General features: G+C 48.3%; 1 protein-coding gene across 5 annotated transcripts in view; it reads right to left on the bottom strand.

The window, feature by feature from the left end:
* The window catches only part of Slimp (Seryl-tRNA synthetase-like insect mitochondrial protein), a 94350-nt gene that overhangs the window by 26754 nt on the left and 39662 nt on the right, over positions 1-27934 (bottom strand). The window contains exons 4-6 of one of the 5 annotated variants that reach the window (XM_075676694.1): positions 24236-24484; positions 21750-21812; positions 18372-18473 (exon numbers count right to left, since the gene is read on the bottom strand). Coding sequence is in view for 1 of the 5 variants with exons in the window: in XM_075676696.1 (XP_075532811.1) it covers positions 21750-21812 (63 nt within the window). In the remaining 4 variants the exon portion in view is untranslated. Of the gene's footprint in view, positions 1-18371; positions 24485-27934 lie in introns of those variants that run through there. The other 4 variants (XM_075676693.1, XM_075676695.1, XM_075676696.1 and 1 more) reach the window with 4 other exon arrangements.

The following is a 27934-nucleotide window of genomic DNA, read 5'->3' as shown; positions in this document are numbered from 1 at the left end:
CGCGGCGTTGTCCGACCTGGCAACACTGCATGCGCGCCGGAACGGGTTGCTTCTCTTTTCCATTTTTCATCCTTTTTATTTTCATGAACGAAGAAAATGCGCTGGCAGGTTGTATTACAAGCGCTGTGGGCTATCGTACGAGACTGGAATGCCCACATGGATGAATGCGCTGTTTGTAAAAGCCGTTACAGGGGCCTTCAGGTGCTTGCATTATCGCCAGCGACGATGAGTAATACAGCGCATTTGTAGCATATCTTCCAGCGTACCGCCAAATGTGATGCCCGCACGTGCGTTAGTGCTAATTTTCCGCTCCGATGATAGGTCAAAGCAATCAGTACGGCAATGAGGTACTCATAATCGTGGCCGCGCAGGCATACCGCCTGCAAAATACTGGGTGGGCTTGGAGAATTTGGCACATATTTTAAGTGAATGAGAAACTGAAGAGTTTATAGTGGCAGGATATCAGTCAACGAAAAACCGCGCGATGTTAGTGGTGCAGCCAAGATATGAAGACAATGTGAAAAGTATCTCAGAATCGACGACACACAACGCGCACACCACATGCGCGACATCGGTTCATCACACACTCACAAAGTCCGCGTTGTCAGCTACAAACATTACGAGTCTCTGTGCTGTTTGCTTAATGCCTGTTTGGAATCCGCTTGTAGCTAAAGCTGGCGTTCATACCATCTATTATCACAACTGGATCGGCGTTTTGCTTTCTTTATTCTACTGCCGCAAAAGTCATGCAATGACAACTGTGAAGACTGTCTTGGGATTGCCGAGAGCGACTACGTAGATCATATCATGTGGTCAACAAATGCGGAGGTATGCACTATGTGTATACTAAAGTCTACAAATAGGCTCTACAGCAATCTCAGCAGTATACAATTTCAGTTGCTTATATCAAACGCAGCTCCGTATTATCCACCGGTACCTGCGCTTGGTTACAGCGTACACGGGTTGGGCCCAGATTGACGATTTTTGTCTATTGTCAATCTGTAGACGGCATGTAAACCTGAAGCAATAAGTATTTTACAGAATCGGCTGTTTCTACTTCACCACCTCACGCCTTACCACAATCGGTATACGGGCTGTTCGCACATGTTAACATGACCTCCGGTGACGTCCCACCCTATGGCCTTCATCGGCGGTGATATAGGAAACCGTGGAGAATAATTAGAATTGCAAAGAAGTATACGGGATGTTTCACTTAATTTGAGCCAGACTTTAACATATGCAAATGCTACGTATAGCTGGAGAGAAGCAAGGTAATGTTGTTTGCCATCGCTTGGAGATACTCAGATTATTTTTTGCATTCCCCTGATTAGATAATTAGTGTTAATTAGCTTCCCAATTATGTTAATTAGATTAATATTCTCAATGATAAACTTGCAGAGCAACATTAGAAACTCCCGCGATACAGCTTTCTACTGCTCAATACGAGCTCCATCGAAGTGTTTGTCCGAGCATGAAGAAGCCCGCGATTACACGCAATGTGACTCGAGCCGCCGGTCGCGCAGCTATATATATATTGTTACGTGCGAAGGAGACCGTTTTTAACCCTTACGGATGAAGGGGACCGTTTACTTTAGGTCGCGATCGAAGGTGAGCGCAAGAGCGGCCAGCTGGTTAATCAACTCAGCGTCGTTCTCTTCTTCCTTCCTCTACTCGGGACCACAAGCACGTTCACTGGTCTTCGTTTTCTTCATGCGTAACATTCCCCTCGTCACAGACGAAGCCCGCCGGGTGAGTTAATCCATTTGCCTGGACGTGAACAATTTCAAGCGGGCGACATGGACCACTTGTGTTTTGGCAGCTCTTCTACCACTCGCCGTGAGGCGAGCTATGTTATACGTCACTTCCGTGAGTCTGTTAAGAATAACAAATGGTCCATCGTAGGTGGCCAAAAGCTTTTGGCATAACCCGCGTTTCCGTACTGGAGTCCACAGCCAGACTAAATCACCAGGGCGATAGGTTACCGGACGGTGGCGAATGTCGTAGCGTTCTTTTGATCTGTCCTGCGATGCCAAAGTGCGCAAACGAGCAATACGACGAGCTTCTTCGGCAAGGCAGAGAGTCTCGGCGACAGTGGGATTTTCATGACTACTGAAAGGGAAAACAGTGTCGATTGTGTACCGGGGTGGCCGTGCGTACAGCAGGAAGAAAGGGCTATAGCCGGTAGTCTCGTGCTTGGCGGTGTTGAACGCGTACGTGATAAAAGGCAGTACGTCATCCCAGTTCTTGTGGTCGGATGAAACATACATGGATAGCATGTTTACAATTGTTCGGTTGGTGCGCTCCGTAAGCCCATTCGTTTGCGGATGGTATGGTGTCGAGTGACGCAAGTGGGATCCACACAAACGAAGCAGCTCCTCTACGACGTCCGCTGTGAATTGTCGTCCACGGTCGCTGATGATCACGCGAGGCGGACCATGTCGCAGGATCACATACTGCAGCAGGAATGTTGAAACGTCAGTGGCAGTTGCGGAGGGCACGGCCGCCGTCTCGCAGTAGCGCGTGAGGTAGTCGACGCAAACAACTATCCAACGATTTCCCTTTGCTGATTTTGGAAATGAACCTACGAAGTCAATGCCCACTTGTTGGAAAGGCGTGCTTGGAGGCGGGATCGGCTGCAGGAGACCAGCTGGAGCAGTAGATGGCCGTTTGTGGCGCTGACACTGCAAGCAACTGGCCACATACGTCTCAACAGACTGTCCCATTCCAGGCCAATAAAAGCGCTCCTGAATCCGGTAGAGCGTCCTCGCCGAACCTAAATGGCCAGACGTAGGGTCATCGTGCATAGCACTCAGAATCGCTGTGCGAAGGCTCTCCGGTACCACTAGGAGGAAACGTGCGCCAGTGCTGGAAAAGTTCTTCTTATACAGGAGTCCATCACGTACACAGAAATGGTTTGCTGTCGTCGAGGCGAAGAGCGGTGTTAATTTATCGTCTTTTCGCTGTTCGGCTTTGAAGCAGTCGAAGTCTGGAAAACGCGGCGATACAGAAGCCACGAGGTGATCGAAGTCGTCGGCGTCGCAGTCCGTGATGCTAAGTGGCATACGCGAGAGGCAGTCCGCGTCAGCGTGTCGTCGACCGCTCTTATAAGATACGGTGAAGCTGTATTCTTGCAGTCGGAGCGCCCAGCGCGCAAGACGGCCACAAGGGTCACGAAGATTCACAAGCCAACACAATGAGTGGTGGTCGGTGACCACTGTAAAGGGGCGTCCATACAGGTAAGAACGAAACCGCTGAACCGCAAATATTACCGCGAGGCATTCTTGTTCCGTGACAGTGTAATTCTGCTCGGGCCTACTTAATGAGCGGCTTGCATATGCGATCACGTGTTCGTGGCCACCGTAGCGTTGAACTAGGACGGCACCAATACCTATGCCACTGGCATCCGTATGGAGTTCCGTCGGAGCTGAAGGACTGAAGCGTTGAAGAACCGGTCGTGACGTCAGCAGAAACTTCAACTGACGAAGAGTCGCACTCCGGAGTCCACTCAAAGGGGGTGTCCTTTCGTAGCAGGCATGTCAGCGGATACGCGACGTCGGCGAATTTAGGAATAAATCGGCGGAAATAGGAACAAAGCCCCAGAAAACTACGGAGCTCCTTGACAGAGCGCGGTGCACTGAACGCTTCAACGGCTGCTGTTTTCTGGGGATCAGGGCGGATGCCATCCTTGTCGACAAGGTGCCCAAGCACAAGGGTTTGGCGTTCACCGAAGTGGCATTTCTTAGAGTTTAAAACTAGACCAGCGTTTCTGATGCAGTTCAGGACAATATCCAGGCGCGAGTTGTGTTCACTGAAGGTGCGGCCAAAGATGACGACGTCGTCGAGGTAGCACATGCAGATGTTCCACTTCAAGCCGCGCAGAACAGTGTCCATAAATCTCTCGAAAGTTGCCGGAGCGTTGCACAATCCAAATGGCATCACATTAAATTCCAAGAGGCCGTCAGGGGTTACAAAAGCAGTCTTCTCCTTGTCGTCAGGATGCATCGGAATTTGCCAATAGCCAGATCGTAAATCTACTGAGGAAAAGTAAGAGGCGGAATGAAGGCAGTCTATTGCGTCATCAATACGTGGAAGTGGGTACACGTCATTTTTTGTTATAGCATTCAAACGGCGATAGTCGACGCAAAATCTCCAAGATCCATCTTTTTTTTTAACAAGAATCACTGGAGCTGCCCACGGACTCGCTGACTCTTGTACGACTCCCTTTTTCATCATTTCGTGCACTTGTTCGTTGATAATCTGGCGCTCTGATGGTGAAACACGATATGGCTTTTGTCTAATCGGATTTGCCGAACCCGTGTTGATGGTATGGCGCGTTCGAGACGCAGGGATCGCAGGCATTTTGTCTTTCTGCGCAAAGTCGAATACTGAAACGTGCTTCGAAAGCACACGCACTAACTTTCGGCGTTCACTCGTGCTGAGCGATTTATTTACCATCGACATAAGGGCTGTTTCCGAACTGTGGCCATCAGGTTCTTCCGGCACATCTGTAAGTTCAGCCACTGATAAGGACGCGTGTTCCCTGGCGAAGGCTAATTTCATGCCGTCTGGTAGTATAACGGGCTCCTTAGAACAGTTTACTGTCCATAAGCCAGTGCGTCCGCCTTTGATTGACACCACACAATGTGGCACCAACACATTCTTTTTCACACAGTTAAAGTGCATCGGTTCTACAGTAGCTTCGAAGCTGTCGGAATCGGCGCCGCAACAGACAACGGGAACGCAAACGGTAGATGACGCAGGTATGACCGTATCACCACAAACACACAGTGTAGTTTCGCGATCTACAGGGTTCTCCAGGAGCCCTGATGGAATCGCACCACTTATGAATACTTTCCCTGTGCGGCAGTCGACAGTAGCACCACACTCCCGCAAGAAGTCCATGCCGAGAATAACATCATGGGTCGACCGAGGAATAATTACAAACTGTCGTAATAACATGGCCTCCCAAAAACACGTCAGCACTACACACCCCAATAGGTCGCAACGGCTCGCCACTCACTCCACAGAACTTTGAACCTTCGTCCCATTTAAACAAAACCTTTCGCCCTAACACGTGTTTAAAAGAGACACTCATAACAGAAATTGTTGCGCCTGTGTCCACCAGAGCCATCACAGGGACATTATCTACAAGAACGCGCACTTTGTTTTTCAGCATCAACACAGGAGGTATTTCTGTCAGTAGCATGTCTCCAGCGACCTCACCTCCATCGGCCGCGCTAGCTAGTTTTCCGGTGACGAAGGGGACGTGGTGCGATGCCGCGGTGAGGGAGAACGGGGAGCACGACGTTGCGGTGGAGGTGTCAAACTCCTGTCAGATGCCGGGGAGCGATTCCGGGAGCTGCTGAGCCAATACTCGTCGCCAGATGATACGTGTGGTGGCCACGGGGCACCGTGTGACCGTTCGGAGGGCCGAGAAAACTCTGAGGGCTGGCCATACCACGTGGTCATACGCTGGTTGCAAAACCGCGATATATGACCCGGGACACCGCAGGAATAACACATCGGGAGAGGTCGAAACCTTGGTTGTTCGTCAATGAAGCGGATATTATCATTTTCCCGCGTGTAGTGGGTTGGTTCGTGGCGTGTGTCACGACGATACATCGGGCGTCGAGTAGGCGTGCGTTGAGCGCGTTGGTCATAGCGCGGATTCGGAGGGCGTGTTGTCATCCTCGACTGTGGGGCTGCGCTGTACTCTACGGCCGCTGCGGTAACCATCGGTTGCCAAGGGGCCGAATGTGGCGTCGTCATAGCCTCACGTGACGTGTACACGCCATGGTGGTCAGCAGTTGAATGCAACTCCTCGCGGCGGGAAAGTTCCTCGCGGACAATCTGTCGGATGGTGGAAGGAAGGTCGAGGCAAGGACTCGTGTCCACACTGGCAACCGTCGTAACGTTTGCCAATCGACCAAACTTTGGCGCAATCCGACGCATCTTGAGCGTTTCAAAAGTTCTGCAGTGCCGAATGACGTCAGACACAGAACTGAGGCTCTCCTTTCCAATTAGAAAATTGTACACATCCTCAGCCACTCCTTTCAGCAAATGTCCAACTTTATCTTCTTCCGACATGCGAACACTGACCACCTTGCACAGCTTTAATACTTCTTCGATATGTTGTGCATGTCTCACCTGGTAGCTGCGCCCGTTGAGACAGTGTCTGCTCCGCACGCTTCTTTTTGGCGACTGAGTCCCCAAAACACGCCTTTAGCTCGTCAACAAAATGTTCCCACGTCGTAAGCGCGTCATCGTGGTTCTCGTACCACACGAGGGCGGTATCGGTCAGGGAGAACACCACATTGGTGAGCTGAGCGGTAGCATCCCACCCGTTGGACTTGCTCACTCGTTTGTAGTGGACGAGCCACTCGTCGGCATCTTCCCCCGCTTTGCCTCCGAAGGTGGGTGGAACTCGGTAGTATGGCAGTGGACTGCTAGGCGCTGCCCTAGGAGCGGCTCCTTCTTCTGGCATGTCGAAGACGGTCACGGCTGATGGCGGGAGGCCGGCAAGTCGACGGCTTCGACGAAGCTGTGGCAGTGACGGTTCCGTTGTTGTCAGCGGTACCCCGCACCTCCACCACTTTGTTACGTGCGAAGGAGACCGTTTTTAACCCTTACGGATGAAGGGGACCGTTTACTTTAGGTCGCGATCGAAGGTGAGCGCAAGAGCGGCCAGCTGGTTAATCAACTCAGCGTCGTTCTCTTCTTCCTTCCTCTACTCGGGACCACAAGCACGTTCACTGGTCTTCGTTTTCTTCATGCGTAACAATATATAATATATATATATATATATATATATATATATATATATATATATATATATATATATATATATATATATATATTGGGTGCGGTGTACGTGGATGTGTGCAGGTGCGTGTTTGTGAAGAACTAGGTAGAGTGGGAATAGACAAGAAATATACAATCTTATCGACTTTCGTCTATAGACCGTTTAATCAGGCGAGGAGGATAGGGCGCGTGGAGAGCCTTTCCTCCTCTCTGGCTTGGGCGAACCGGCGCGGCGCTGCTTGAAAGTATTGCTGTCGCGTGCTGCGGAGCGATTTTGAGATGTTTTAGATGGTATTTTGTGAAGTTTACGCCGTGTCCGTTCATATAAGGTCGTCAGGGAAGCCTTTCGGTGCATCGGTAACTACAGTAGGCGGAAATATCTTTTGGGAGCGCAGAAATGTGACGCGTTTTATAAGCCGCGGTGTACGCACATTATCAGTCGCGGTGTGTGTATGTGTTGTGAACTATTTTACTTATATCGGTTTTAATTCAACAAAGAAACCCAGTGCCTCTGTATTAGCAGCATGAAATGGTAAATCTGCTCAATATCTGATCGCTTGGCGTAGGGAGCAAAGCAGAAACATAAGAGCACATGCTCGTGCACGGCCAACCTAAGGCAACCAGGAAACATCTAAGCGGCAGGCGCAGTCAAATATTTGTGATGCACCGGCATCGTTCTCGCGCATTTCAAGTCTAGTAGGCTTCAAATTACCATATGTCTACGCTAGCCTTCCTGCATGAGGCCGATGGCGCTGCTCAACACAGCGATCACTGCGGTTTGTGAACCAGCACGGTGCATATGTAAGCTGTGCGCTTCGGCATTGCCTTTTTTGCCTGCATACAACCATAATATATGAAGGATCGCATAAAAAGAATGCGATGCGTATTTTTGAGGAGAGAATTTCCGTAATGCGTGTGAGTGCATCGTAGCGAACGGAACAAACACAACCGAAAAAGAAATTCAGTTATAATCCTCTTTCTCTAAAATGCAAGAGAAAACGGGCTAACGCCGCAATAGGGCCTCGCATAGTCACGCCGCACAACGTTTATAAATATATAACCGCTGATGCGGTATGCTTGGACCATGCGGTATATAGAACAAAGATATATGTAATCCAGCACTTACCACTGCTTAGGACGCTCGCGCAGTTCGTAAACAGTCCCTTTACTGGACAAGCGTAATTCAGACTGTAAGGTACGCTGCTATCACTTGCCAAAACTATCTTATTCAGGTGCGGAAACCTCACCCATCGAACCAAGCAGTCACGCAATGTAACCTGCAGCGAACAGTTTGAACGCTTGCCAAAGTATAACATCACAGCTCCTATCGTAGCAGAACGGTACCCACGATCACGCTGTTATGATCGTCGCCTATGTTTACGCAGCTTAGAAATAGAGGATAATACTGCAATAAGGTCACATTAGTGACTGGAACATTCAGAAATACACAATTCATCTCCGAGGCTGATTGCAGATTCGAATATGCGCGCACACATCACGTTGCGTGTTCTGTCCACCTCAACGCCAGAGAAAATTCCGGCCATGATGCCTTAAACCACTTCAGCACGTCTCACAGAACCGTTCACTACGTAGAAGACGCACGTCATACTAAACAGACCGCACGACCGCGAAAACAAACGCCAGAACCTACCGCCAAGCGTATACCTGCCATGCAAAAGACCGCTTTCACCCAAGCCAGTATGGCGCTGCTCATAGGCGGCGCCACTGCGTTCGCAATATGGCGGCGCCTACGAAAAAACGGTCTATAGGTGTCTGTTGTGGGGAAGTAGGCAAAAAAAGCAAACACTTTATCGACTTTTTTCTATAGACCGTAGACTGCGAATAGACAAAAAGAAATAGAAATCTTATCGACTTTCGTCTATGGAAAGCCTATAGACAAATAACAGAGAAAAATAAATAGAGGCTGTATCGACTTTCGTCTCTAGGTAGTCTATAGAGAGGAAGTAGACAAAAAAGAAACAAACACCTTATCAACTATTTTCTATAGACCTATAGACTGCGAATAGACAAAAAGAAATAGAAATATTATCGACTTTCGTCTATAGATGGTCTATAGATAAATAACAGAGAAAATAAATAGAGCCTGTATCGACTTTTGTCTATAGGTAGTCTACAGAGGGGAAGTAGAGAAAAAAAGAAACAAACACATTATCGGCAATTTTCTATAGACTGTCTATAGACTGCGTATAGACAAAAAGAAATTGAAATCTTATCGACGTTCGTCTATAGAAAGTCTATAGATAAGTAATAGAGAAAATTAAATAGAGCCTGTATCGGCTTTTGTCTATAGGTAGTCTACAGAGGGGAAGTAGACAAAAAAGAAACAAACACCATATCGGCTTTTTTCTATAGACCGTCTATATACTGCGAACAGACAAAAAGAAATAGAAACTCTATCTACTTTCGTCTATAGACAGTCTATAGACTTTGTATCAACAAAAATCCAAATCTATAGAAAGGCAAGGTCGTCTATAAAAAGTCTATAGACTTTCTATAGACAGTCTAAAGTCATTCTTGTAAGGGATAGATCCTTAAAAAAGCTTTATAAACGGTGCAACAGGGCGGCGCCCTAGCGATTCCCACTTTTTCGGGCCAGCTTTTCCTCTATAGTTGATTATACTAACTCTATGGTCTACAGGGTGGCGATGAGCGCATGTTGGCGCGGTTGCTACGCTCGAGCAGTGTAGTCGGCGCCACCATAGAGTTACTATTTGGGGCGAGCCCCACCACTGGAAAAGCTGGCGCCACCGTCGGTGTGACGTGGCATGAGGGATCACGTGGACACAGCGGCCGCGTGGGTTCTTTATTCTACGGCCGTTATGGCCGCGTCGACTGCTTCCAAAGCGCCGAAGCGAATGAAAACGAAAGTTTGAAGTGCCACCTGCGCTGCGGTTCTGATTAAGTGGTGAGGCTTTACCGCCTTGGGTGTCTGCTTGACAACATATGAAAGTACTATAATAGGTAGCGGCTGCCCTTGGAGGTGTGCAGCAAGGTAGGCTACTGCTCGATGCCGCAGTGCCGGACGTACGCAATCCGTGCGATGTCAGCCTTATTCACGTAGCCGCAGGACAAGGAGCTGCATGAAGCTTGGCTCGCGAAACTTAGAACTGGCAGACAGCCATCGGCTGCAACTCGGCTATGCAGCAAGCACAGACGCGAGGAATATTTCTCCTACGGCGCCGGGACTGCGATGTTCAGTGAGTAGCAGAAAACGCGTGCTGAGACGCTCGCCCGCGCCCGCTGCCCGGCTAATGTCATGAGAGTTTGGTCTATGAACTTGCTGATGCTAGATACTGGCAAGTTCACTGGAACGGAAAGGGAGCGGCAATACGCACATTAAAAAAAAGGCATAGCATATGGCAATGTTTGTGTTATGAATTAATGCACTGGATTACGAAAAAGCAGCAGCGAGGAATTGCACGCTGAAACCGATAAAAATGCAGTGCGACGCAGCTTGTGAAATATTAAAACGTCCAAGAATTTAGAAGAAAAAAAATATTGAATCGTCATAGTCGCCGTAGGCGCGTCGAGGTAGGCGTAACGAAATTATTTTTGAACAGTTCTGATAGCGTCCACGCAACAATGGTTGCGTGTCAACTGTCTATGCTCATATTCTGCGGCCGAATGCTTACGGCACGGTGCGAAAACGCGCACGCAGCGAAAGCGAAACATTGTGCGCTGACATGCATGCAGACACGCAGTCGGTCGCTGCGAACCCGTGCGATCGCCGCATTGAGGCAGCGATCGATTTCTGTTATACTCCATTTAGTTATACAGACAGCCTACCATAAGAACATATTTCACATAGTTTGCCCACAGCGTTTGCCTACCTTTCATGCAAGAAGCCGGTTCGGGAGACTCCATCGCGGCGACCACGCGCAGAGGCGTTCAGGCACGTATTCGGTAAAGAGACAGCGTCTGTAAACGATTCTGTGCTTTCAGTTTGCCTATGATTATTATATTGTCAGTCAAAAACTTTCTTCATTTTGAGAGTACTTACATAAATGTCCAGGAAAGCTGCCGCGTAGTGTTATTATTGAGCGCCGTAAACAAAACCTATGAGGAGCGCGCCGCGGTGATCCCTCATACTACGCAAGGGAGGCGCTCCGACAGATGGCGACTCCGTAAGTCCTCGCCCCCAATACTTACTCTAGAGGACAAGCTACCCATAGGGCCCATGTATTGAAATCGGGAAGCGCAAGAGCGCCGCCATGTTGCTACGCGCCGAGGTTGCCGGCTCCTGAGACGCTTCTAGACTTGGCGACAGTAGTCAGTTTTAATCTGGCAACCGTAGCAGCGTAGCAGCATGACGTATCGCTTGTAGTCTGGTGATGTGGTGTGCGTGCAGCCCTGTGTTTGGGCTTTATAAGTTGGTTCTTTATTGAGTTGCGGGATGGCGTGGGTGTGGTCGATGTTGGCCATCTAGGTGGCAGTTATGCAACCGAAAGATGATCCTGTTGAAATTTCCGGCGGTATGCGGTTTTCAGCGTCACAACTGTTGCAGGAGTGCCACTCGACGAGGTCAAGAGTTTGGAGCTCGAAGCTGTGGTCAGATTACTCATTGGCGTTCCGTAATTCTCTTCGCACAGGCGCGGTATGTTGCAGAAGCCGCTGGGCGCTTTTTTCGTTGCGGGGTGCTTTTCTCGTCGCGACGATAAATCGTTTTTTTTTTTTTTGCAAGTACTGATCCAGCTTGGGGGGGGGGGGAGGAGGGGTAGGGCACATATCTCAGGAGAGCGCCTGGGATTATAATAAAGCAGGCGGTGCAGGAACTCCATGACACCCAAGGGACAGTGGGGGGATCAAAGCTCCAAGCAGAACAGTACGTAGGTTGGGGCGGCCGAGGCAGGTGTGCGCCAGGGAGGGTTCGCACGGACAGCTCCCCTAGCACGCGCAGCGTTGCCTCGCAAGGTCGAGATACTTCAAAGGCACCTGCGCCCATGATATTTTTCTCTCGGTGCAGTCAGCACGATTAACCAGAATTAAAGAATAATATGTACGGCATCCGGTGTAGTCGCGAATGCGAGTCATGGCATATGTAGGTCGCGTCGTCGGGCGTATGTAGTAATATCAGAGTTAGTTGTATGAACTTCATGCATAATACGCTTTGTTACGGTACCTTAAAGGAATGGGTCTAGGGGACAGTGTAGGTACGTTTTTTCGTACCACCCTAATCTTATACCCACCGTCCTAGAAACACACACACATATACCCCGTTTTTTTCTATATGTATACATACAATTCCTTCACATGACGGATTGACCAGTTCAAGTTGTGAACTTGTCAATAACTGTCATAGTAATTACTCTAATAAACTCAATTCCACGATGGGATTGTTTATCTTTACTTACAATTGTAGCACTGAAAACTACATAGAACCTGATTTTGTAGTGAGAGAAGTATAGGCCTTTTGCACATGTGGATATCACAAGCTTAATCCAGTGTGCAATACACAGACGAAGCAGCTGCTACAATGGGGAATGCATTGAGGGCCACATAACACATACGTAATTAAAGGTGAAAAATATATGCGGAAGCTTCAAAATATGTTCTGTAGCACTGCAGGGTATAACATATATTGTATGTGTGCACTAAGTGTTCAAAAAAGCAATGCATCAATGTCAATGCATTGTAGATGCATGATTGTTCAAAGTGCAACAGTTAGATTCTATGACTTGCTTGTGGATTCGCCAGTACATTCCGGTGCGCTGGTCCGCGTGTCCAGCAATTTCCTACTGAAGGGAAACCCGCAAATAAAAACACGCTACGCATATAAAAAAATTCTCTACGCTTCTCAAACGATTGTGATGCATCACAAGAGCTGCCTACTCGCGTGATGTTCTGAACAAGAAGATACATTCGTTTACTTACATGTGAAGGTATATGCCACAGCTCTTCGGGGCTTGTGTGGCACAAAAGGCAGGAATGTGCCATAGCGTCCGATGTTGACGCGCGATCGCATGTCAAACCTAAACTGTACGAAACTACTACGCATCCAAAAAACAGAGATTCGAAACCGAAATTCACGTCATCCTTTATTGCAGGAATGCGTACATCATGATTTACATAAGTCACGCACTTAGCGAGCACTTTCTGTAAACTTAATATTAACGCATCACCTTCGTAAAGCCATCAGGTATGCGTTTTTGAATGACAAAGCATTCGGTGACCTGTACTTGCTTTCAGCTCTTTAAATAGTAACTGCACTGGCCACACTGACCAGTAACAACAGGGCGGCGCCCTAGCGGTTCCCACTTTTTCGGGCCAGCTTTTCCTCTAGAGTTGGTTATATTAACTGTATGGGCGCCACGGTCAAGGAGGGAGCGTGAAGGAGAGGAGAAACGAGGAATAAGGAGGAGGTAAGGCGGAGGAGGAGAGTGTCGCTACTTTACGAAGTTTAAACGGCTTTAGTTTGCCTTAAAGTCCCTTAATCATTTAAAAGTACCGACAGGCTTTGATCCAGCCGAAAACGCCTGCGATAGGCTGATCGGTGACATGTGACATTGCTCCGCCCCTTCGCCGCCATGAAAGTTCCTGCGCGCCGGGCGAAGTGCGCGCGTTTCGCCTGTTGTGCTATGCACATCGCTGCGATAATTTCGTTCCGGGAGGGCCGAAATGCCTTGTTGCTGTGCGGTTGGGTGCCGAAACCGGACGAAGGATGGCAAGAAGTTATTTTGCATCGCGCGCGGCAACTAGAACCTAACCAGACGTAAAGTGTGGTTACACAGAATTGGACGGACGGACTTTGAACCATCGGTAACAGCACGACTATGCGAGGCAAGTAACATACAATACAAAGGTGCGATAGAAAGTATTCACGAGCGTATGTCGAGCGGTGATAGTATTTCACTCGCGTGCATGAATGTTGACGGCCGAAGTTTGTGGAGATTATTTGTTTTAATTCGCTGTGAGCCCGCTGAATAGATCGGTATGACCTAGGATGCGAAGGACCGAAATGCCTTGTTGCTGTGCGGATGGGTGCCGAGATCAGATGGAGGACGACAAATTGCATCCCGCGCAGTAAAGAAAACCTAACCAGAAGGTAATTGTGGTTGCATAGAAATGGACGGAAAGACTGAACCGTCGGTAGCTGCACGACTATACGAGGAATGTAACGTAGAGCGATACGAAGGTGCGACAGAAAGTATACATCTGTGTGTGCAGAGCTGCAGTAATATTTCATTCGCGCGCATGAATGTTGACGGCCGAAGTTTGTGGAGATTACTGATTTTAGTGCATTACGAGCCCGTTGACTTAGCAAGTGCAGTATGACCTAGCATGCAAGTAAATAGTGGGGCATAAACGCATTAACTCGCTGACAAGTATCCGCATTGCGTTACGTGCGATAAAAAATAAAATTCAGCAACGAATTCTACTTTTACACTTTCCTGTGTTTGTGCGCGCGTTAACTGCGCTTTAAAACATGTCCAAAAACTAATTTCCAATATCGTAATCGTATTTTGTGCATTGCATATGTGAATAAATATATTGCTAAGTGCCTGCATTACTCTGCTTTTAAAAACGAATACTGCATAGCCACGGCTACTGGCCGTCAAATAATAAAGGGTAATACAGTATATCAAAGTACAAATTACATACAGCTGCGAGCTCGTTCCTTCCAAGTTTCTCTTACACTCGAAGATGTTTCAGTAATCGGCAATGCCATTTTACTGATGAAAAATACACAACTGCAAATGAACATAAGAAAAACACCACAAGCGATACACGGATTGCCAGCAAAACACAGTGCAGTAATAGCTGGGCCAATCCGCGTGCGTTTCGTATAATGGCCCTCTAATCCTTACGGGGCTTTAGCGGTGCACGGAGGCGGAAAGGCACAAACACAACAATGCGCGTCATGATTCAAGTTTACGTGGCGACGTCGCACGGTTCACGAGAACAGTAAACCGCGTTCACACACGCGCACACACTACGCTTGATATTGGTGTGCCGCGAGATCAGATCGCGCTGGCAGCCCGAACACGATCGAGGAGACACGCTGACACGATCCATACCGCCTCTTCATCATGTCGCGACAGTTGCACTGGCTCGTAGCATTGAACCACAAGACACAGCAGTCGACAGACACGACACGACAGACACACTCAGCGGCAAGAAGACTGTTGGCGCACTCGTTTCCACACACACACAGGATGTTGTTCAGTTGCCGTGAGGGTCGCGCGCTTTGAGAGTCGCACGTTTGAGCGGCGTTATGTCGAAAGTTTTTCGGTCCAAGCGACTGTCAGCCTTCATTTTTACACGACTTCTTCGTTCAATGCAACCGCTATGTGTACGCAGCACACTTACATGTAAAAGATTTCACAGAGCATACGGGATTAAGCGCAAGCAATCATCAAGGCTCGCGCGGTGATTGAGCGCGAAAGAACGAAATGTAAACATGCGGAATCGAGGCGATCAAGCCCTCATTACGCTCTCTTGAGCTATTTTCTTGGAGCGCTCATTTGAAATTAAAGGACTAAATTTAGCAGTTCGGGTCCTTCTTTCGTTTTTCGCCACAGTCGGCACCAGTAGGTTTTATTTCCGCGCGTATGCAGTTATTTTTTCACCTCACGAATGCCGCGGCGCCGCGGTTTAGCGTGGGCGCCGTCTGCTACAGGAACTTCCTAGGTGGCGCGCGCGGCAGATGTCGCTTAGTGTTCCTGTATATGCTCCCGCAGGGAGCAGAGTTGCGCATACCTTTTCCGGCGCCGCTCGCACCGCTATTGGCCGAGCGCGAAAAATGACGTCAAATGATCCGCGCCGCTGCGAAGCCAACTTTACGGGCGCATCGCCAACTCATGCGAATTTGTCGTTTTCGTCAGTGCCATCGCCATTGCAATCAGCGGACCGTCGATCGTGCGTTGAGAGGAGCAGCTGCGGGTTTCAGGTACGGTATTCGACGATGTGAAGTCAAGGACCTTGGTGAAGTGATAGGAAACACATCGTACTGGCACTTGTATTCCAGTATGACGGGGTGCGGCACACCACACTGCACAAACCGCACGGAAGTCAGCCATAGGAGTAAATGCTTCAGCCAAGCAAACTAGCTGGAGACACACTGATACTATAGTGAGAGTGTTGTTGCTAACCAGTCTGGGCTTCTTGAGTTGGAATGCACCCTTCAGAGTTTAAAATTGAAATGAATAATATGTACCTCTCTCGTCAACCGCAATTTCTGAAGAGCTAGGACATCGTTGCAGAAAGCACACAAGGGAACAAGGATAAAACGGGTGCTAAGTTGGCATATGCATATTTAGCTCTCGAGCTGTGATAATTGTAATATATTCATTCTCCGTGTGAAGTTTTGAGAACAGTAAAATTGATTCTAGTCAATGTATTGTCTTGAAGTGCACAGGCTTATTTATTTTGTTAACTAATTGCTGCCATAGAAGCTAAGCCGCAACTGTATGTGTGCTAGCTTGTGAGCATCATGTATCGGCCAGTGGAACAAAAACTTGTCGTTCATTTAAACACGCTAGAAATCTACGTTGTGCTTTGGTGAATGCTGTTTCCTGTGGGCGGGAGTGGAGTGAATGCACTGTTCAATGACGTAGAATTTCCTTGCCTCTGATGCGATAGGTCACAAAGCTTTGTAACCTGGCTTTTTGGCCAAAAGCTGCTTCAGTGATTTCATTGATTTGATACAGTGTCTTCAACTACGGGCTTTTTTCCGAGTGGTAAGAGATCAAGAAAAATGTGTTGTCAGATTACAGTCTGCACTGTGTGAATAATTACTCTGCATGTTTGCCATCTTGATGTGATTAGTGCAATAAAAATAACCTACTCTTAATAGCTTGTTTTCTTTCCAGTTTCTTTGAATTCTGCCCCCAAGGTTCCAAGAACCAGCACACTTGGCCTGCTGCCAGCAGCCGTTCATGCATTCCCTTGTATGAAATAAATTTGATCTAGAAGCTCTTGCATCTTGAATCTTTTTCTACTTGCAGATTTGCTGCTACTATATAGCTGATTAGTCTGCGGTATGAATGAATCGTAAAAGCAAGCTTTGCTTAAAATGTGCGCATGTGAACATTTGAAATGCGCTTAAATCTGTGTCTGCACCGCATTTATCGAAAACGTGCAGCTGTTGTGAACGATGGTTAGTGATAAATGACGCTCTGTTAACGGTCACTGACATAACTGCAGGCACAATAGCTCTCTTGGCGACGGTCATTAATCGGCTGGTTTCAACAGCCAAAATGCGCTTAGTGTCCACCTTACGTGTGTGGAGTTTTAAACACTCTTTAAAACATTTCTTGCTTTCTGACAGTGATAAGACAACTTCATATGCATGCTGAAAATCATTGCACCGCGTTTTGTGGCAACGTACTGCGCGTTTGCGAGCGAACTTTGGAGCTGTTCGAGCCACGGGAGTATTTTATTTTGGGGAATGGAAGGCGGTCCTACCCCCTATTTGTACGTTCGTGTGTGTTTTTGTATATGCGTGTTTACATAGGTACATACAAGGTTTCGGTTGGTTGGAAGCCCACCCCCTACGATTGCACGACTGCACGAAGAAACGTTTGAGCATAGCCTGTATTAAGAAGTGCCCTTTGCTAAGCGCCTGCGAACAATTGGCGCTTGTAGCTCGCGACCACTAGAGAAAAAGGCGGAACACCGCGCGGCATTTGGCTCCTGCGCGCACGAGGAGTGGCTTCGCTGCAGAGCTGGATCACGACGGCGGACCTATGCGCAACTCTGCTCCCTGCGGGAGCATATACAGGAACACTAATGTCGCTTAGTGTTCCTGTATATGCTCCCGCAGGGAGCAGAGTTGCGCATAGGTCCGCCGTCGTGATCCAGCTCTGCAGCGAAGCCACTCCTCGTGCGCGCAGGAGCCAAATGCCGCGCGGTGTTCCGCCTTTTATTCTCTAGTGGTCGCGAGCTACAAGCGCCAATTGTTCGCAGGTGCTTAGCAAAGGGCACTTCTTAATACAGGCTACGCTCGAACGAGTCATTCGTGCAGTCGTAGGGGGTGGGTTTCCAACCAACCGAAACTTTGTATGTACCTATGTAAACACGCATATACAAACACACACATGAACGTACAAATAGGGGGTAGGACCGCCTTCCATTCCCCAAAATAATATACTCCCGTGGCTCGAACAGCTCCAAAGTTCGCTCGCAAACGCGCAGTACGTTGCCACAAAACGCGGTGCAATGATTTTCAGCATGCATATGAAGTTGTCTTATCACTGTCAGAAAGCAAGAAATGTTTTAAAGAGTGTTTAAAACTTCACACACGTAAGGTGGACACTTAGCGCATTTTGGCTGCCCAAACCAGCCGATTAATGACCGTCGCCAAGAGAGCTATCGTGCCTGCAGTTATGTCAGTGACCGTTAACAGAGCGTCATTTATCACTAACCATCGTTCACAACAGCTGCACGTTTTCGATACATGCGGTGCATCACACAGATTTAAGCGCATTTCAAATGTTCACATGCGCACATTTTAAGCAAAGCTTGCTTTTACGATTCATTCATACCGCAGACTAATCAGCTATATAGTAGCAGCAAATCTGCAAGTACAAAAAGATTCAAGATGCAAGAGCTTCTAGATCAAATTTATTTCATACAAGGGAATGCATGAACGGCTGCTGGCAGCAGGCCAAGTGTGCTGGTTCTTGGAACCTTGGGGGCAGAATTCAAAGAAACTGGAAAGGCAACAAGCTATTAAGAGTAGGTTATTTTTATTGCACTAATCACATCAAGATGGCAAACTTGCAGAGTAATTATTCACACAGTGCAGACTGTAATCTGACAACACATTTTTCTTGATCTCTTACCACTCGGAAAAAAGCCAGTAGTTGAAGACACTGTATCAAATCAATGAAATCACTGAAGCAGCTTTTGGCCAAAAAGCCAGGTTACAAAGCTTTGTGACCTATCGCATCAGAGGCAAGGAAATTTTACGTCATTGAACAGTGCATTCACTCCACTCCCGCCCACAGGAAACAGCATTCACCAAAGCACAACGTAAATTTCTAGCGTGTTTAAATGAACGACAAGTTTTTGTTCCACTGGCCGATACATGATGCTCACAAGCTAGCACACATTGTTAAGTTTCGCCTACGACGCGCGGTTTGGCCGGCGCGGCTGCAACAAAGCGGCAGACATTTTGGCCCGTTCGGCGTCGCCGCTACGCCTCCCCGCCAAGCGCGTCCAGGCATGTTCCGATGCCACGTGTCTTCATGTGCGTGTGTGAGTGTATGTGCATATTGGTGCCCACGCTTGTCGAAGCGCGGCAGCCGGGGAGAGGAGCTCCCAACAACTGTGAAGCGAGGGGGTCTGACAGGCGCCGACACGACAGTGTGAGCCACCTTCTCCTCCCCATTGTGCCCGACCGGCGGCGACACGACAGTATGAGCCACCTTCTCCTCCCCATTGTGCCCGACCGGCGGCGACACGACAGTATGAGCCACCTTCTCCTCCCCATTGTGCCCGACCGGCGGCGACACGACAGTGTGAGCCACCTTCTCCTCCCCATTGTGCCCGACCGGCGGCGACACGACAGTGTGAGCCACCTTCTCCTCCCCATTGTGCCCGACCGGCGGCGACACGACAGTATGCGTCACCTTATCCCATTGTCGTCGAGCGGCACAGTCACGTGCTCGTCTATAGAGGGGTTCCTTCTTGCCCTCAACTGCGAGAGTATAAAAGCAGCTGCCCCCGGACGCCAAAAGAGGGCTCCGATTTCTTCTGTTGAGTAAAGTGCACTCCCGTCTCTCTACTGCGGTCAACCTGACCGCCAACTCTTTGCGATGTTAGAATAAACAAGTTGTTTTGTTGTTACCAGTCGACTCATGCTTTGCCGGGACCTTCGGATGCTTCCAGTTGTACCCCAGGCCGCCAGGCCAACGCTACCCTTGGGGCTTGCGACCCAGGTGCAACAACGGGCGTCAGCGCCGAGTTCCCAACAACTCGCGCCAGCGGTGCAATTACAACATACAGTTGCGGCTTAGCTTCTATGGCAGCAATTAGTTAACAAAATAAATAAGCCTGTGCACTTCAAGACAATAAATTGACTAGAATAAATTTTACTGTTCTCAAAACTTCACACGGAGAAGGAATATATTACAATTATCACAGCCCGAGAGCTAAATATGCATATGCCAACTTAATTAGCACCCGTTTTATCCTTGTTCCCTAGTGTGCTTTCTGCAACGATGTCCTAGCTCTTCAGAAATTGCGGTTGACGAGAGAGGTACATATTACTCATTTCAATTTTAAACTCTGAAGGGTGCATTCAAACTCAAGAAGCCCAGACTTGTTAGAAACAACACTCTCACTATAGTATCAGTGTGTCTCCAGCTAGTTTGCTTGGCTGAAGCATTTACTCCTATTTACAAACCGACTTCCGTGCGGTTTGTGCAGTGTGGTGCGCCGCTCCCCGTCATACTGGAATACAAGTGCCAGTACGATGTGTTTCGTATCACTTCACCAAGGTCCTTGACTTCACATCGTCGAATACCGTACCTGAAACCCGCAGCTGCTCCTCTCAACGCACGATCGACGGTCTGCTGATTGCAATGGCGATGGCACTGACGGAAACGACAAATTCGCATGAGTTGGCGATGCGCCCGTAAAGTTGGCTTCGCAGCGGCGCGGATCATTAGACGTCATTTTTCGCGCTCGGCCAATAGCGGTGCGAGCGGCGCCGGAAAAGGTATGCGCAACTCTGCTCCCTGCGGGAGCATATACAGGAACACTAATGTCGCTACCTTGAAAATTATAGAGGGTCTTTAAGCCGATCGCTGCGTCGCCTGACCATTGAAGGGAGCATATTACACGTCTCCACACTGGGGGCGAGCTCCACCACTGGAAAAGCTGGCGCCACCGTCGGCGTGACGGGGCATGAGGGATCACGTGGACACAGCGGCCGCGTGGGTTCTTTATTCTATGGCCGTTACGGCCGCGTCGGCTGCTTCCAAAGCGCCGAAGCGAACTGAAAACAAAAGTTTAAAGTCCCACCTGCGATGCGGTTCTGATTAAGTGGTGAGGTTTTCCCACCTTGGCTATCTGCTTGACAGCGTTTGAAAGCACTATAATAGGCAGTGGCTGCTTTTGGAGGAGTGCAGCATGGTAGGCTCGGTGCCGCTGAGCCGGATGTACGCAACGGAGCGCCCGGTGTCAGCCTTATATTCACACGCAGCCGCAGGACAAGGAGCTGCGCGAAGGAGCTCGGCAAACTTAGAACAGGCAGACAGCCCTCGGCTACAACTCTGGGATGCAGCAGGCACAAACGCGAGGAAGATTTTTGCTATGGCGCCGGGACTGCGATGTTCAGTGAGTAGCAGAAAACGCGCACTGAGACGCTCACCCGCGCCCGCTGCCCGGCTAATGTTATGACGATTTGATCTATGAACTTGTTGATGACAGATACTGGCAAGTTCACTGGAACAGAAAGGGAGCGGTAAGACGCACATTAAAAGAAGGCATATGGCATATGGTCATGTTTGTGTTATGAATTAATGCACTGGATTACGAAAAAGAAGCATAGGGAAATCGCACGCTGAGAAGACCGATAAACATACAGTGTGACGCCACTTGATAAATAATATTGAAATGTCCAAGAATTTAGAGGACAAAAAAAAGATTGAATCGTCGCGACGGCACATCACCGCGGAGTCGTCGAAGTCTCTATAACGAAATTATTTTGGAACAGTTCTGATGGTGTCCACGCAACAATGGTTGCTAGTGTACTGTCAAATGCTCATAAGCTGCGGCCTAAAGCTCACTGCAGGGTGCGAAAACGCACTCACAGCGAAAGCAAAACATTTTGCGCGGACATGCATGCAGACGCGCAGTCGGTCGCTGCGAACCCGTGCAATCGCTGCATTGAGGCTTCATTCTGTTATGCTCTATTTGGTTATACAGACATCCCACTATAAGAACATATTCCACATAGTTTACTCAAAGCGTTTGCTTACCTTTCACGCAAGCAGCCGCTCCGGGAGACTCCATCGTGGCGACTGCTCGCAGTGGCGCGTTCACTGCACGTATTCGGTAAAGAAATAGCGTCTGTAAACGATTGTGCGCTTTCAGTTTGCCCATGACTGTTATATCGACAGTCAAAAACTTTTCTCGTTTTGAGAGTACCTACATAAATGTCCAGGAGGGCTGCCGCGTGGTTTTATTGAGCGCCGTAAGCGAAACCTATGAGGAGCGCGCCGCGTGATCCCTCATACTACGCAAGGGAGGCGCTTCAGACAGATGGCGACTCCGTAAGTCCTCGCCCCCAATAGCTCTGGCACGGCGCCGAAATGAAGTTGATGTGGCTTCATGCGCAAACACACAAGGCGTTTGGAGAGGCCTTTGTTCTGATCTCTAAGGTTCTGCCAGGCTGCCCATTGCGGACGCACCGCCATGATTGCGCGACGAAAAGTGGAAACTACGTGTTAAGCGATGCGTACGCAATAAGCTGGTACGGTTTATGCGGATACAAAACGCATTATGTTCTATGTCCGCTGAGTCGGGGATTTGACTTTACTACTTCTAAAAAGAAACTACTCTTTAAGCGGGTGCGGTTTAACGAGGTTTTACCATACACTCCAAAGGGAGCAACTGTTTTAAGAGTGCCGTGTGACAGCTCAAAACATGGATGAAGTGTAGTGTAGCTTTGGACGTGAAACAGAAGTCTATTCATGTTACGAATACTCAATGTGGCAGTCTCGTGGTGCCTCACCCAATTGGTGGATGCACACACATTATGGCCATGCTGCGAAAACAGAGATTATTCAACACTCGATATGATAATGGGAGAGAGTCCTCCTGCATTTTATATCACCGTCAACTACTGCATGGAGCCAACTTTCTTGTGCTCGAGTTGTTTGTGACACCGCTTGAATTCCAACTATAGTTTCGGTGATGTTAATAATCACTTGCTTGACGAATAACATAATGGTGCCATTGGAATACATTTTAAACTAGCTGCATAAAATACAATGTAATATTTGTGCTGCTCAAGCAATTGTGGCTCCATGTCTTAATTGTGGGGTTGGCAACTACCTAAAATAGTACAAAATGGGGCACAATATTTCTGTGTCAGGCAGGTTCAAAAATGAATGTGCAGCAAAGTACAGTTCAACAGCCTCACAAGGAACAAGAGTTGGTGATAGGTAGTCGGTATATTGAAGCTATGGCGGTGTATATTGATATAGTAGACCAGCTAATCAGAAGAGTATCATGAGAAGCAAATTTCCAGATGAATGAAAATGGGTCGGAGTACATATGATAGACACTGTCATGTCATGACTAGCAGCTTGCCAATATTCAGTGCAATCCACCAAAACCAGTTGACAATAACAAAAATTAAACAGAAAGTGTAAAATTAGGATACGGGAAGAGGGCAATATGTGGTATCGTGTGGTGCCGCAGGCGAGACATGACCAGAGGCTTCAAGCAAGGGGCCCCGCAGGGGTGTCTGCGTCAGCAGGCGTTTGGTGTGTTGCGACACCACGTACCCGAGCACACGAGGGTTGGACTCTCCCGCGTCTAACCGTGCGCGGCTTAGCCGTGTCTGGGGAAAGGGGGATCCTGGGGGTTGAGCCAATGCTGGGTGTTTGTACCTTTAAGGCCCCCCGGTGGAGGCAACACACCCCCTTGGCCTCTGCTTCACATAGACGGCACCCCCGGATTGACCCACCCGGGGGAAATCGGTAGTTGCCTTTTCCTGTCACTTTCTCCCTCCAGCCTTCGTCTTTCTCTGACTTTTCATCTTTCCTTTCTTCTCCTAGCTTCCGCTTACTTACAATTTTTCCAGGCAGCAACGGTTAACCTTGTGTGAATAGCCAACCTAGGTTATGTCATATTTGGTTATAGTAATTACGTACAGCTGGCGTTTGCAGGACCTGTTTTTACAGTTGCTGTAGCGTCCCCTTGTAGGGCTCCACGGTGGGTGGCTGGCGTTATTGCCGAAAACTACACATTCCTCTATGGATAATTCCTTCCCTCAACTGCCTGATCGCCCTCAGAAAAGAGGGCGCACCGATGAAGTTTTCCAGCTTTTTGGCCGGCAAAAACAATCCTTCCCGCGTTTTCATGTCATTCATTCTGCAAAACCAGATAAACCAGTACGAACAATCTCACCCTTCCTTGTTTCCAAGTCATTGACTGAAGTTTTTGGTCCAGGTTATAAGGCGTCGAGGATGGCAAGCAGTGATCTCCTCTTAGAGCTCCGCGATCAGAAACAATATGAGAAATTGCCAAAACTAGTGTCATTTGGGGAAACCCAAATAATTATAACCCCGCACCGCACGATGAACACAAGCCGCGGTGTTGTCTCCGTCGATGACTTGCTCGAGCTCACTGAGGCTGAACTCTTGGAGGGCTTCAGTCACCAGAATGTTATCAATGTTAAAAGAACTAAAATGAGGCGTGACAGCAAAGAAATCAAAACCAAGCACCTGATACTCACATTCGGTTCAAGTATTCTGCCCGAGTCTGTAGAGGCCGGTTACATCAAACTTCGTGTTAGGCCATATGTGCCAAATCCCCTCAGATGTTTCAAATGCCAACTTTTCGGCCACAGCTCGCAGAGCTGCCGAGGCCGCCAAACATGTGCGAAATGCAGTGCCCACGAACACACCACTGAAGCTTGTGCGAACGCTCTCCACTGTGTAAACTGTGATGGGGAGCACGCCGCGTACTCGCAGTCCTGCCCATCCTGGAAAAAAGAAAAAGAAATCGTAACAGTTAAAGTAAAGGAAAATATAAGTTTCAAGGAGGCATGCAGGCGGGTATCCTACCTGCCGAAGAAAACCTTTGCCGATGTGGCGCGTCAGGGGGCAGCGTCACAACGGCCTCCGGCGGCTGTCCGACCCACAAGCAGTGAGTCGGCAGTCACGCCATCTGCCCCCGCGGCGGTAGCAGCTTGCGCTGCTTCGTCAACCGAGGAGAAGGGACCATCGACCCCGAACGTGGGCGCAGCCGAGGCTGCCTCAACCACCCAGGTTCCTTCCAGCGCTGGCAACGGCCAGCGCAGCCAAATCCCCCAGGGAGCCCCATCGACCTCCGGGCTGGTGGGAGCAGGGGTCTTGCCCTCCAAGGCGAGACCCTCCCTGGTAACTTCTCGCTCGCAAGAGCACGTGTCAGGCGCCTCACAAGAGACAATTGACACTACACCTATCCCCACGGCGCGCCAAGCGCCTAAGGAGCGGCGAGGCTCCCTCGAACGCTCCAGAAAGGGCAAAACCCCGATTACAGGGCCTCGAAAGAGCTCTGTAATCTAATCTCTGAAGTCTCTAATTAATACTTCTGTTTCTCTACACACAGCACCTATTGACTTCCAATATGGATACACAAATAATTCAATGGAACGTCAGAGGTCTTCTTCGAAACCTTGATGATGTGCAGGAATTCATCCAAAAACACAATCCAAAAGTGCTGTGTTTACAGGAAACACACTTAAAATCCAAATACACAAACTTTCTCCGACAATATATAACTTTTCGCAAAGATCGCGATGATGCTGTCGCATCATCGGGCGGTGTCGCCATTGTTATCCATAAGAGCATTGCGTGTCAACGTTTGCAGCTACAAACGCCCCTTGAAGCAGTGGCGGTTCGTGCTGTTCTCCTAAACAAACTTATCACTGTCTGCTCGCTCTACATACCCCCACATTACAAATTAGCTAAACATGAATTTCAGTCCTTCATAGATGAATTGTCAGAACCTTACGTTGTCCTTGGGGATTTGAATGCGCACAACTGCCTGTGGGGGGGCTCTCGTATAGATGCTCGAGGTCGTCTTGTTGAACAGTTCCTTTTCTCTTCTGGTGCGTGTCTGCTATAAGAAGGCACCCACATATTATTCTCTCGCAAACAGAACATTTTCTTCAATTGACCTCAGCCTAGTTTCCTCGTGTATACTGCCTGAACTCGAATGGGAAGTTATCAACAATCCTTACGGGAGCGACCACTTCCCCATACTTCTAAGAACATCTAAAGAAAATGAATATCCTCCACAAGCTCCTAGGTGGAAGATAGATACAGCCGATTGGGAGAAATTTCGAACTCTCACTAGCATCTCATAGGCTGATATGTCTTCTTTGGAAATTGAAGCTGCTGTGGAGTATTTTACAGCCATTATAATAGATGCCGCATCTAAATGCATATCGGAAGTAAATGGCTTGGCGTGTAAACGGCGTGTCCCGTGGTGGAAGACGAATGTAGGATCGCTCGAAAGAAACAGAACAAAGCGTGGGGGTTGTTACGCGCCTCTCCCACTGCGGAGAATCTTGTTACCTTTAAGAAAGCAAAGTCTCAAGGCAGGAGAACACGCCTACAGGCCAGAAGAGAGAGTTGGCAAAAGTTTTTTATCGGGCATCAACTCGTATACAGATGAGGCCAAAGTATGGAACAGGGTTAATAGAATAAGAGGGCGGCAAACCATATTCACTCCCTTTGGTAAACACAGAAGGCGATACTCTGCAAGCTCAGGCAGACTCACTTGGGGAGCACTTTGAGCGCGTGTCAAGCTCAATCGACTATTCCCAATCCTTTATTAAACTTAAAGAAATAGAAGAACGTAAGCCAATCTTACGAAAATCCAGACAGAATGAACCGTATAACTAGCCTTTCGGTATTGCCGAGTTGAGAGCTGCATTGAACACACGCAAAAGCACTGCACCGGGACCTGACCGAGTCATGTATGACATGATCAGAAACTTACATACTGACAACTTACACTTCTCACACTTTTCAACACTATTTGGGCTGCGGGATACCTCCCATCCACATGGAAAGAAGCGATTGTGGTCCCTGTTCTTAAGCAGGGTAAAGACCCTTCCTTGGCGGCAAGTTACCGCCCGATAGCTCTTACAAATTGTCTGTGTAAGCTTTTCAAAAAAATGGTTAATCGCAGACTCATACATTTCCTTGAACTCGCCAATATGCTCGATCCCAATCAGTGTGGCTTCAGAGAAGGACGATCGACAACCGATCATCTTGTGCACATTGAAGGAAATATCCGCGATGCATTTGTTCATAAACAGTTTTTCCTATCAATACTCCTCGACATGGAGAAGGCGTATGACAGCATGGCGTTACGGCATCTTGCGAGACTTGTCGGGAATGGGCATCCGTGGAAATATGCTGAACACTATTGAAAGCTATTTGTCAAATCGTACCTTCCGAGTAAAAGTCGGTAATGCACTGTCACGTCCTTTTACGCAGGAAGCTGGTGTACCCCAGGGAGGCGTGCTCAGCTGCACTCTCTTTATCGTTAAGATGAACACACTATGTGCTTCACTGCCACCGGCCATTTTTTATTCCGTATACGTGGACGATATACAAATAGGCTTCAAATCCTGCAACCTCACAGTATGCGAGAGACAGGTACAGCAGGGCTTGAACAAGGTTTCCAAGTGGGCAGACGAAAACGGATTTAAAATCAACCCCCACAGAAGTTCCTGTGTCCTTTTTACTAGAAAGAGAGGCCTGGTTCCAGATCCTTGTGTTCAACTGTGTGGACATCAAATACCTATCAACAAAGAACACAAATTTCTAGGTATTATACTAGATTCCAAGCTTACTTTTATACAGCACAATATCTTAAAGAAAAATGTCTAAGGACAATGAACCTACTTAAAATTCTATACCACTCAACATGGGGTAGCGACAGGAAATGTCTGATGAATGTTTATAAGAGCCTAATTCGAACACGATTGGACTATGGTGCCGTCTTATATAACTCTGCCGCTCCGAGCGCACTAAAGATCCTAGATCCCGTCCACCATCTAGGTATCCGCTTAGCCACTGGCGCTTTCAGAACAAGCCCGATTGAAAGCTTATACGCGGAATCAAATGAATGGTCCCTCCATCTACAGAGAACTTACATCAGCCTTACATATTTCCTGAAAATACATTCCAATCATCAACATCCATGTTTTAACACTTTTAACGATATGACATGTACTACACTTTTCCATAACCGTCCCTCTGTAAGACAGCCTTTCTCGCTTCGTGTGAGGGAGCTTAGTGATGAAATGCGTGTCCCACTCCTTGAGCTTCGCCTAATGCATCCAACCAAGCTGTTACCACCTTGGGAGTGGCAGCTGATAAAATGTGACATATCCTTTTTAGTAGTAACAAAACACGCACCGGAGATAGAAATC

The sequence above is a fragment of the Dermacentor variabilis genome, unplaced genomic scaffold, assembly GCF_050947875.1.
Source record: "Dermacentor variabilis isolate Ectoservices unplaced genomic scaffold, ASM5094787v1 scaffold_12, whole genome shotgun sequence".
Taxonomy (NCBI): Eukaryota; Metazoa; Arthropoda; class Arachnida; order Ixodida; family Ixodidae; genus Dermacentor; species Dermacentor variabilis.
Note: the sequence above shows the minus strand (reverse complement) of the source record. Positions and strands in the feature narration are given on the sequence as shown.